Genomic DNA, 12,417 nt, shown 5'->3' with positions numbered 1-12,417 from the left:
CCCTTCGTTTAACAAAGTCGCCCGAAGTTGCCTCACGAGGAAACTTTAGGCAACTTCGTAAAACGAAGCGATCCGAGTGCCATCCTGCCGGCGATTTACATTCTAGCCAGCGGGACTAATTCTAGCCTGGCGACTAATCTGCCCAAAACAGAGCGTTTGTCTCAGCCCTAAAGGGATACTGTCATGGGGGGAAAAAAATTCTCAAAACACATCAGTTAATAGTGCTGCTCCAGCAGACTTCTGCACAGAAATCAGTGATTCAAAAGAGCAAACAGATTTTTTAATATTTCATTTTCAAATCTGACACGGGGCTAGACATATTTGTCAGTTTCCCAGCTGCCCCCAATCATGTGACTTATGCTCTGATAAACTTCAGTCACTCTTTACTGCTGTACTGCAAATTGGAGTGATATCACCTCCTCCCTTTCCCCCCAGCAGCCAAACAACAGAACAATGGGAAGGTAACCAGATAGCAGCTCCCTAACTCAAGATAACAGCTGCCTGGTAGATCTAAGAACAACACTCAATAGTAAAATCCAGGTCCCACTGCGACACATTCAGTTACATTGAGTAGGAGAAACAACAGCCTGCCAGAAAGCAGTTCCATCCTAAAGTGCTGGCTCTTTCTGAAAGCACATGACCAGGCAAAATGACCTGAGATGCACCTACACACCAATATTACAACATAAAAAATACATTTGCTGGTTCAGGAATGAAATTTTATATTGTAGCGTGAATTATTTGCAGTGTAAAAAGTGTCATTTAGAAATAAAAACTATGACATTTAAATTCATGAAAAGACTGAAAAATACAGCTTTAGCGCCCCTAGTGTTAAACAGGAGTGTGTGCATCTGCTTCTCTTTATTAATTCTATTTGTTTTTTTTATAATCCTTCCGTTGCTAGTGATGACTCTGTGTGTCTTATCTTCTATGGTATTTATTTCGGATATTAAACATCTGGTTGCTGTGTGTCAATACATAAAGCCGTCGTCCGGAGGGGAATAGGTTCATGTTTATTATCTCTGAAGGACGGCGTTTCCTAGAGGGGGAGAAATGCACTCGTTTCTGTGCCAGAATAGACAATTCTTAAAAGAGAAACCGTGTATGTGGGGTCCCCAGCTGGTAAAGCCACGGCACCTCATATGTGCCACCACAAAGAAGGCAAATTTGAGCAATTTAGTCATGCGTGTGTCATGTATCCCAAGTCACAGGTCCAGACGCTTTACTGTGTTTATTTCATTTGCAGCTTAGGACGGCCATGATTAATGGAGAGACGGGCTCTCTGACAATGGACGTAAAGGTCCCAGTGGATAAAGGGGTAAGTCGTTTTAGTACAGCTATAGTTCCAGGGGTACCCAGGGCACAACAAAACACTCACCCCAAATCTCCCCCTAACTGGCCTTCAGGCTGGGCCCCCTTAGCTCATAACAAGGTTACAGATATATAGAAACATCGGAGTAGCAATCACCCTGCTATAGTTCCAGGGGTACCCAGGGCACAACTAAACACTCACCCCAAATCTCCCCCTAACTGGCCTTCAGACTGGGCCCCCTTAGCTCATAAAAAGGTTACGATATATAGAAACATTGGGGTAACAGTCACCCTGCTATAGTTCCAGGGGTACCCAGGGCACAAATAACCACTCACCCCAAATCTCCCCCTAACTGGCCTTCAGACTGGGCCCCCTTAGCTCATAACAAGGTTACAGATATATAGAAACATTGGGGTAACAGTCACCCTGCTATAGTTCCAGGGGTACCCAGGGCACAAATAACCACTCACCCCAAATCTCCCCCTAACTGGCCTTCAGACTGAGCCCCTTAGCTCATAACAAGGTTACAGATATATAGAAACATTGGGGTAAAAGTCACCCTGCTATAGTTCCAGGGGTACCCAGGGCACAAATAATCATTCACCCCAAATCTCCCCCTAACTGACCTTCAGACTGGGCCCCCTTAGCGCATAACAAGGCTACAGATATATTGGGGTAACAGTCACCCTGCTATAGTTCCAGGGATACCCAGGGTACAAATAAACAGTCACCCCAAATCTCCCCCTAACTGACCTTCAGTTCCATTGAGCATTTAACCAGTGGCTTTCGAATCCCAGCCAGACTATCTGGAATCTTTTATTGACTACCGTAAGTAAACCTTAAAAATAATTGAAGGTAAAATTGATGAGAGTGTTATTCTATGCAGTTTTACAATGTACATTCCTTATATTTTTTTTAATGCCAAGATATTAAGGGATACATGTACTGTTAATATGAATGAATTTTGTTACAACAACAGCGCCACCTGCTGGTCATTTTCCCACCAGTCTGACCAGCAAGTAGTCAAGGAAGTTGTCAGGAGAAAGAAAGAGGCTGCTCTGATGTTCTTCTGCTTAGGAAAGATTTGAGAAAGGTTTCTAATTTATTTCCTAAGCAGAAGAACATCAGAGCAGCCTCTTTCTTTCTCCTGACAACTTCCTTGACTACTTGCTGGTCAGACTGGTGGGAAAATGACCAGCAGGTGGCGCTGTTGTAACAAAATTCATTCATATTAACAGCACATGTATCCCTTAATATCTTGGAATTAAAGAAAAATAAAGAATGAATGTACATTGCAAAAGTGCTTAGAATAGCCCCCTCATCAGTTACATTCACTTGTTTTTAAGGTTTACTTATCCTTTAAAATGCTTTATCCTGTTGCAATAAAACACTGAGCATCTAGCGTTAGCTCCAGTAGGAACCCCTGCTTGAATAAGGGAATCTATTCTTCCCCATGGACCTTCCCAGGTAGTGGGCTTTTATTGTCTGTATTTAATATTCCTGGGCTGTTCTCTTTCCCATGGAGGATAAATTTGTATAATGCCAATGACTGATGAGCTTCCATTGCTTTTTACCCTGTTCACCCCTTTATTAATGCCCTGTCCCAGGAATAATAATAAAAATAAATCCTCTCTCTGTCTTCTCTTTTCAGAAGCGAGTGCTGTTCCTGACCAGTGACTATTTCTACACACATATAGATGACACCCCATTCAGGTGAGAAGGGATCCCCAATATTTCACATTAGATGCAGAACTGTTTCCCCCATGCCTGGGAGCCCCCCCAGTTCTAAACGTCAGTGTTGTCTCCAGCCTAGGGGTGGTCCTGTCCAGAGGGCACGGGGAGTACATCCTTATTGGCAACACGTCGGCAGAAGAAGGTGAGAGGATATTTTATTATTATTAATAATTATTATGTAGAATCCGTCTCTCTAGTTTAAGAACTTACTTTCCACTAACCAAGGGCCCCTTGTTGGTCTTTTAGGACTCCATGACCTTCTCCATCCAGACCTCACTTTGGCCAATGAGTGGTGAGTGGCGCCATGTTGTGTACTGTAACTTTAAAGGATAAGTAAACCTTTAAAATAAGTGAATGTAAAATTGATGAGGGGGCTGTTCTAAGCACTTTTGCAATTTACATTCATTCATTATTTTTCTTTAATTTCAAGATATTAAGGGATACATGTACTGTGAATATGAATGAATTTTGTTACAACATCGCCACCTGCTGGTCATTTTCCCACCAGTCTGACCAGCAAGTAGTCAAGGAAGTTGTCAGGAGAAAGAAAGAGGCTGTTCTGATGTTCTTCTGCTTAGGAAATATGTGAGAAAGGTTTCTAATTGTATTCCTAAGCAGAAAAGCATCAGTCTCTTTTTTTACTCCTCACAACTTCCTTGACTACTTGGTGGTCAGACTGGTGGGAAATTTACCAGCAGGTGGCGCTGTTGGAACTCAATTTATTCATATTAACAGTACACTTATCCAGAAAAATAAAAAATGAATGTACATTGCAAAAATTCTTAGAATAGCCCCCTCATCAATTTTACATTCACTTATTTTAAAGGTTTACTTATCCTTTAATTCCACTTTTGTAAAACTGCAACTACAACTGGGACAGGCATGTGCAAAGCTTTAAAGCAATGCAGACTTACCCTTTCATTTTCCATTTTTTTTTTTTACATCCTATTGTGCAGCCCATGGTTACCCCATTGTGATCTCTTTTAGGATCTACTGTATCACAGACATAGACCCCGACCATCGCAAGCTCAGCCAGTTAGAGGCAGTGAAGAAGTTTCTGACCGGCGAGGATCCGGATCTGGAATGTGAGAATAAACCCCCTGCTAACTACTAAAATTGCATCCAGACTTGTGATTGGTTAATCCATAATACATGCCTGATAATAGAAGAAATAAATGACATTTCAAGCTAAAATCTATATATTTTTATGACTCCCCCTGCAGGTGACCAGGAGCTGGTGCAGGAGGTTCTGTTTGATGCGGTGGTTACTGCTCCGCTAGAAGCTTATTGGACTCAACTGGCCCTTAATATGTCAAGGTATGTACAGGGGCAGTCTAGTTTCCGATGGCAACCAATCAGCAGTTAGCTGTTGCATCCCCCTTTCCAGGTATCCATATGTCATCACCTTTAACCTCCCTGCGTTCTTTTGCAGCCGAGACGAAGGCATAGAGGTTGCATTTTTGGGGACACGTGCTGGACTCATGAGGAAGAACCAGTTTGTCAGCAACGAGAAGCTCACAAACAAGTAAGTCTCAAATTCGATAACTATTAAAGGGATACTGTCATGGGAAAAAATTTTTTTATTAAAATGAATAAGTTAATAATGCTGCTCCAGCAGAATTCTGCACTGAAATCAATTTCTCAAAAGAGCAAACAGATTTTGATATATTCAATTTTGAAATCGGACATGGGGCTAGACATATTGTCAATTTCCCAGCTGCCCCAAGTCATGTGCTCTGATAAATTTCAATTACTGTTTACTGCTGTACTGCAAGTTGGAGTGATATCACCCCTCCCTCCCCCCCCAGCAGCCAAACAAAAGAACAATGGGAAGGTAACCAGATAGCAGCTCCCTAACACAAAATAACAGCTGCCTGGTAGATCTAAGAACAGCACTCAATAGTAAAAACCCATGTCTTACTGAGACACATTCAGTTACATTGAGAAGGAAAAGCAGCAGCCTGCCAGAAAGCATTTCTCTCCTAAAGTGCAGGCACAAGTCAAAATCTGTTTGCTCTTTTGAGAAATGGATTTCAGTGCAGAATTCTGCTGGAGTAGCTCTATTAACTGATTTTGTTTTGAAAAAAACATGTTTTCCGATGACAGGATCCCTTTAACTAACATGGTTTCAGGAGTCAGAACCAGTAGTACAAAGCACATAAACAGGCAGAAGGAAGTATTCTGTACAGAGTGAAGGCAGCGGATACGATTAAATCCAGCCAATAAAAATAATAAGCCATTTATTGGTGCTGGGAAATAGCACAAGCGCTGTAATGTGTTCTTCTAATGATGCTGCGCCACCTAGTGTAATGATAGAGAACAACAGCCCTCTTTACATTATAATTCTGAGGTTTGTTTGTTATACCCATACTCTGAACAGCTCCCCAAGTCAATGATTATTCCCCTTATGGAAGTGTTTCCACTCAGTATGGATCCAACCTCTTGATCCACTGGGTTTTTTTTTTTATTCTGTCACCTCCTTCATTCATTTTTCCAAACTTGGTGTCTTGGCTTTGGAAATACTACTATAGTTCATAAAAACAAGCTGCTGTGTAACTATTGGGGCAGCCATTCAAGTACAGGATACACTGTAGATAACAGATAAGTACTACTATAGTTTATATAAACAAGCTGCTTTGTAGCCATGGGGGCAGCCATTCAAGCACAGGATACACAGTAGATAACAGATAAGTACTACTATAGTTTATATAAACAGGCTGCTGTGTAGCCATGGGGGCAGCCATTCAAGCACAGGATACACAGTAGATAACAGATAAGTACTTATATAGTTTATATAAACAGGGTGCTGTGTAGCCATGGGGACAGCCATTAAAGCATAGGATACACAGTAGATAATAGATAAGTACTACTATAGTTTATATAAAGAGGCTGCTATGTAGCCATGGGGGCAGCCATTCAAGCACAGGATACACAGTAGATAATAGATAAGTACTACTATAGTTTATATAAACAAGCTGTTGTATAGCCATGGGGGCAGCCATTCAAGCACAGGATACACAGTAGATAACAGATAAGTACAACTAAAGTTCATATAAACAAGCTGCTGTGTAGCCATGGGGGCAGCCATTCAAGCACAGGATACACAGTAGATAACAGATAAGTACTACTATAGTTTATATAAACAAGCTGCTGTGTAGCCATGGGGGCAGCCATTCAAGCACAGGATACACAGTAGATAACAGATAAGTACTACTATAGTTTATATAAAAAAGCTGCTGTGTAGCCATGGGTCAGCCATTGAAGGCTCAGGTTACATAGCAGATAACAGATGCACTTTGTAGAATCCAATTGTATTTCATTACATAGCTTATCTGTTATCTGCTAAGTATCCTACTGTTTTACAGGGTTCTTCCTGATTCTGCTGGGTTTAGGGTAGGAGAAGGCATTTGCCCAGGGACCCACAAGATGGAGCTTATAGTTGTACCTGCTCTACAATTTGCCTGGGTAGTGGAGGTGAATATTGAGGCCCCTAATCATGCCTGGGCCCTGCAAACCAGGGGCATGTTTATAAAAGGAATTGTTCAGTGTAAAAATAAAAACTGGGTAAATAGATAGGGGTTGTTCACCTTTGTGTTAACTGTTAGTATGATGTAGAGAGTGATATTCTGAGACAATTGGTTTTCATTTTTTATTATTTGTGGTTTTTGAGTTATTTGGCTTTTTATTCAGCAGCTCTCCAGTTTGCAATTTCAGCAATCCGGTTGCTAGGGTCCAAATTTCCCTAGTAACCATGCACTGATTTGAATAAGAGACTGGAATATGAATAGGAGAGGCCTGAATAGAAAGATGAGTAATAAAAAGTAGCAATAACAATACATTTGCAGCTTTACAGAACATTTGTTTTTAGATGGGGTCAGTGACCCGCATTTGAAAGCTGGAAAGAGTCAGAAAAAGAAGGCAAATAATGCAAAAACTATAAAAAATTAACAATAACAACAAATTGAAAAGTTGCTACCCGTAAATCTATGTTTTTGCATTGGATTCAGGAAACTTCCCCAGATTTAAAGGTTATTTTATCCTATCGTATGTCTCTCTGCAGGGATGAAGCAATAGGTTTTAGATATGGTAACATGGGCTGTAGAGGAAATTTTCTAAGGCTCCCTATTTTAAAATTCTTGAGTCTGAGGATAGAGTCTTTATTGAGAAGTTTATGTATAATTCTGACGTAGACTCTTCTTTTAGTGATAGGCGAATTTATTCGCCAATCGCGAATTTGCTGCGAATTCCCCGTTTTTTTTAAACACCAGCACAATTTCGCCAAAAAACGGACGCCGGCATCCAAAAAACGGACGTTGCGAATTCGCAGGAAATTCGCAAATTTTGCGGTGAAACGAAACGCCCCAAATTCGCCCATCACTATCTTCTTTGCATACTCATTGAAGTTCCAAGATTAATTGATGATGTGATAACTTTATCCATTGATTTGGTAAATCTTTTGTTTGTTTGGTCAGTAGAGAGAGGAAGATCTTATTTTATATAACTTTATTTTATTATGTTATTTCTCTTGATGAATATCTGTTAAGTTTGTTATTTGATGTTTTGTAATGGATTGTTATGTAATAATTCTTTTCTTTTACTATGTAAATTGACAAACGCTATGGTATTTGCTGTTTTTGCTCTTACTGTCTATGCAAAATACCAATAACTAAAATTGGAAAAGTTGCCATTCTATAACTTACTAAAAGTTAACCTAATCACCCTTTAACGTTAGAGTTAAATATCAGAGATGTTTTCCGTAGCAACCAATCAGATCGTTGTTTCTGTTTTCTAACTTGTAGGTGACTGTTTATATCTAATTGCTGATTGGTTCCTTCCAGAGATATTTATCTCCAATGTTACTAAACATGCCCCTTAAAGTATGCTGTATAACGGCCAATTCTGAGCAACTTTTCAATTGGTCTTCATTAATAATTTTTTAATTATTTGCTTTTTTCTTTGAAACCTTTCCACTTTCCAAATGGAGCCCATCTAAAAGCAAATGCTCTGGACAGCTACAAATGTATTGTTATTGCTACTTTTTATTACTTATCTTTCTATTCTGCCTCAATCCTATTCATATTCTGGTCTCTTATTCAAATCGGAGTATAGTTGCTAAGGTCATTTGGACCCTAGCAACCATATTACTGAAATTGCAAACTGGAGAGCTGCTGAATAAAACCACAAATAATAAAAAATGGAAACCAATTGCAAATTGTCTCAGAATATCCCTCTATACATCATACTAACAGTTAACTCAAGGGTGAACAACCCCTTTAAGAGTCATAGATAGAAAGGGTGTGGGATGGCATATATAGTAGACATGATATAATGATACTTATTGTCTCCCAGCCTGAAACCCTTCAGTTGTTTTCGTGCAGCTCCCAGCACCCATTGAGTGCAACACCCAGCACCCAGGGCTCTGCTTTGCACAACAACAACTGAAGGGCCATAGGTCACAGTATCATGGGTCCTGATATTTTACTGATGTCCTATAATTATTGTACAGAAAGTTCCTGCAGTACGAGGAGAAGGAGACAATATTCACCATGGACCACTTCCCTCTGTGGTACAGAAGAGCCGCAGAGCATCCCGCAGGCAGCTTTGTGTTCCACATACCCATGGACGATAACCCAGGTAACTAGCAAATGACAACTAGTTTTCATACAACTACAGCCACGGAGCCTACATCACTTCAAAAGAGAACTGACCCTCAACAAATAAATATCAAATTGCTGAGCTTGCTCTTCTGAGCACCTTTGCAATTTTGTTTTCATGATTTTAACAGTTTTGAACCCCTGATATCCTAAATTTGCACCAGGAGCGCCCCCTGCTGTTCTGACTTGTCATTCAGCCTGCAGCCTCTGGTTCTTTTTTCACTCATCATCCGCTTAAAGAATTAAATGAGCTGCCAGAAACGGGAGAATTGAGCAGTTGTGGCTCATAGAGGTTTACTGATCCAGCAAGCATCTTCTAACACTTCTCTGCTCAGTTCTCTCATTCCTGTCAGCTCCTTTACTCTTCCAAGCTGATAATAAGGAAGAAAACTGAGCAGAAAATCATCAGGAGCTGCTTCCTGTATCTTCTTTAATCCTCCAAGCTGATAATAAGGAAGAAAACCGAGCAGAAAATCATCAGGAGCTGCTTCCTGTATCTTCTTTAATCCTCCAAGCTGATAATAAGGAAGAAAACCGAGCAGAAAATCATCAGGAGCTACTTCCTGTATCTTCAACCTCCCAAGTTGACAATAAGTGAGAAAACCGAGCAGAAAATCATCAGGAGCTGCTTCCTGTATCTTCTTTAATATTCCAAGCTGACAATAAGTGAGTAAACCGAGCAGAAAATCATCAGGAGCTGCTTCCTGTATCTTCTTTAATATTCCAAGCTGACAATAAGTAAGACAACTGAGCAGAAAATCATCAGGAGCTGCTTCCTGTATCTTCTTTAATCCTCCAAGCTGACAATAAGTAAGAAAACTGAGCAGAAAATCATCAGGAGCTGCTTCCTGTATCTTCTTTAATCCTCCAAGCTGACAATAAGTAAGAAAACTGAGCAGAAAATCATCAGGAGCTGCTTCCTGTATCTTCTTTAATCCCCCAAGCTGATAATAAGTGAGAAAACCGAGCAGAAAATCACCAGGAGCTGCTTCCTGTATCTTCTTTAATATTCCAAGCTGACAATAAGTGAGTAAACCGAGCAGAAAATCATCAGGAGCTGCTTCCTGCATCTTCTTTAATATTCCAAGCTGACAATAAGCAAGAAAACGGAGCAGAAATCATCAGGAGCTGCTTCCTGTATCTTCTTTAATATTCCAAGCTGACAATAAGCAAGAAAACGAGCAGAAAATCATCAGGAGCTGCTTCCTGTATCTTCTTTAATCTTCCAAGCTGATAATAAGCAAGAAAACCAGGCAGAAAATCATCAGGAGCTGCTTCCTGTATCTTCTTCAACCTCCCAAGCTAACAATAAGTAAGAAAACTGAGCAGAAAATCATCAGGAGCTGCTTCCTGTATTAAGCAAGTAAATGGAGCAGAAGATCATCAGGAGCTGCTTCCTGTATCTTCTTTAATATTCCAAGCTGACAATAAGTAAGAAAACTGAGCAGAAAATCATCAGGAGCTGCTTCCTGTATTAAGCAAGTAAATGGAGCAGACAATCATCAGGAGCTGCTTCCTGTATCAATAACGTAAACCACTTAGGGTCAGATACAGATAGAACTACAGGGGAACTTCTGTTGCAAAATGAGGATCTGAGCAATTTCTGGGTGTTCTCTGGTCAGATCTTTTGCTTCTCTGGTCAGCTCGTGTCTCTGCTTCGTTTTTTAGTTCTTTGTCAGCGATTAGACGAGCTGAGAGGACTGAGAAAACTAAAGAAGTTTCAGGAGATGCTATTATCCCTATTGTGCCCCTACTGTTTTGTCTGAGTAGGTTACATTATTGATACAGGAAGCAGCTCCTGATGATTTTCTGCTCAGCTTTCTTACTTATTGTCAACTTGGAAGATAAAAGGAGCTGACAGGGATGAGAGAACTGAGCAGAGAAGTGTCAGAAGATGCTTCATGTATCAATAACCCTCTATGGGCCAGACAAAAACTCCACACTTCTGTTGCAAATTTATAATATTAACACAATGGGGCTAATGTCATAAAAGTAAACCCACAGTCAAGCACTGAGCGATGGTGTATTCCTTTGTTTGAAGGTGTCACATCTTCTTACCCTTTATCTTGGGTTTATTATTTGTAATGAAGGATAGTGCACGCTCCACTCTCACCCCACACTCACTCCTCACACTCACTCCCCACTCTACCTCCCCACACTCACTCCCCACACTCACTCCCCACACTCACACCCCGCACCCGCTCCCCACACTCACTCCCCGCACTCACTTCCCACACTCACTCCCCGCACTCACTCCCCACACTCACTCCCCGCACTCACTTCCCACACTCACTCCCCGCACTCACTCCCCACACTCACTCCCCACACTCACTCCCCACACTCACTCCCCACACTCACTCCCCACACTCACTCCCCGCACTCACTCCCCGCACTCACTTCCCACACTCACTCCCTGACACTCACAACCCACACTCACTCCCCGCACTCACTTCCCATACTCACTCCCCGCACTCAATCCCCACACTCACTCCCCACACTCACTCCCCACACTCACTTCCCACACTCACTCCCCACACTCACTCCCTGACACTCACTCCCCGCACTCACTCCCCACACTCACTTCCCACACTCACTCCCTGACACTCACAACCCGCACTCACTCCCCGCACTCACTTCCCATACTCACTCCCCACACTCAATCCCCACACTCACTCCCCACACTCACTTCCCACACTCACTCCCCACACTCACTCCCCGCATTCACTCCCTGCACTCACTCCCCGCACTCACTACAATATGTCAGATATCAGATCTAATAGCAGAGCTGGTTAATAATTTAAGATCCTACGTGTGTTGTATAATAGATCCACTAGGAGGCGTTGCAGAGCAGCAGATTGAGGGCGATGTCTACATTTTCTCACCTGATTGAAGAGACTGTAAGAGTGAATATATTAATGCTCTTGATTTTCCAGGCGAGGTCGCACCCCAGGGAGCAGTGCAGTCGCTTATGAAATGTGCTGCACAAGTGACTCCCAGCTGAGCACAACTTCCCCTTTATGTAGAGATTCAACATTCTGCAGCAGTCGGGGGCGTAACTGTAGAGCAAGCACATGTGACTACGGGGGGTAAAAGGGGCCCAGGGGTATAGGATGCCCAGAGGGTATACGAGGGCCAAGGGGTATAGGGGGCCCAGGGGGTATAGGGGCCCCAGGAAGTATAGGGGGCCCAGGAGGTATAGGGGGCCCAGGGGGTATAGGGGCCCAGGTGGTATAGGGGGTCCAGGAGGTATAGGGGACCCAGGGGGTATAGGGGGCCCAGGAAGTGTTGGGGGTATAGGGGGCCCGGATGGTATAGGGGGCCCAGGGGATATAGGGGCCCCAGGGGGTATAGGGGGCCCAGGGGATATAGGGGTCAGGGGATATAGGGGGCCCAGGAGGTATAGGGGGCCTAGGGGTATAGGGGAGAGGGTGTATACAAGTCCAGGAGGATATAGGGGCAAAGAAGGTCCCTGACTGCTGAGCAGCTTCATGTTTATGAGCAATGTCTTATTCCCAAATAATGATGAAATGATTTCCCCGTGGGGCCCAATAACTTCTAGTTCCACCCGGTCACTGCTTTATTTTTCTGCCCTTTCCAGACCACAACCCCAGCGACAACGACATCTCTGAGCCCTCAGGGCAGCCGCGTGGGTCGGATGAACAGTCCAATAAGGGTATCCAGCCCATCAGCCCTGCTCAAACTGCCACATGCCCACTG

At 42.5% G+C, this 12,417-nt stretch overlaps 1 protein-coding gene across 5 annotated transcripts in view; it reads left to right on the top strand.

Annotated features, from left to right (window-relative positions):
• LOC108704584 (voltage-dependent calcium channel subunit alpha-2/delta-4) overlaps positions 1 to 12,417 on the top strand; it is a 106,135-nt gene that overhangs the window by 26,616 nt on the left and 67,102 nt on the right. For 3 of the 5 annotated variants that reach the window (XM_041585924.1, XM_041585923.1, XM_041585922.1), the window contains 9 exons: positions 1,247 to 1,318; positions 2,964 to 3,025; positions 3,121 to 3,188; positions 3,293 to 3,338; positions 4,034 to 4,131; positions 4,270 to 4,363; positions 4,479 to 4,571; positions 8,553 to 8,680; positions 12,299 to 12,373. In XM_041585924.1, the coding sequence (XP_041441858.1) occupies positions 1,247 to 1,318; positions 2,964 to 3,025; positions 3,121 to 3,188; positions 3,293 to 3,338; positions 4,034 to 4,131; positions 4,270 to 4,363; positions 4,479 to 4,571; positions 8,553 to 8,680; positions 12,299 to 12,373 (736 nt within the window). The remainder of the gene's footprint in view (positions 1 to 1,246; positions 1,319 to 2,963; positions 3,026 to 3,120; positions 3,189 to 3,292; positions 3,339 to 4,033; positions 4,132 to 4,269; positions 4,364 to 4,478; positions 4,572 to 8,552; positions 8,681 to 12,298; positions 12,374 to 12,417) is intronic. The other 2 variants (XM_018241177.2, XM_041585925.1) reach the window with 1 other exon arrangement.

The sequence above is a fragment of the Xenopus laevis genome, chromosome 3L (assembly GCF_017654675.1).
Source record: "Xenopus laevis strain J_2021 chromosome 3L, Xenopus_laevis_v10.1, whole genome shotgun sequence".
In the NCBI taxonomy this organism is placed as follows: Eukaryota; Metazoa; Chordata; class Amphibia; order Anura; family Pipidae; genus Xenopus; species Xenopus laevis.
This window is presented reverse-complemented; position numbering and strand designations above follow the sequence as displayed.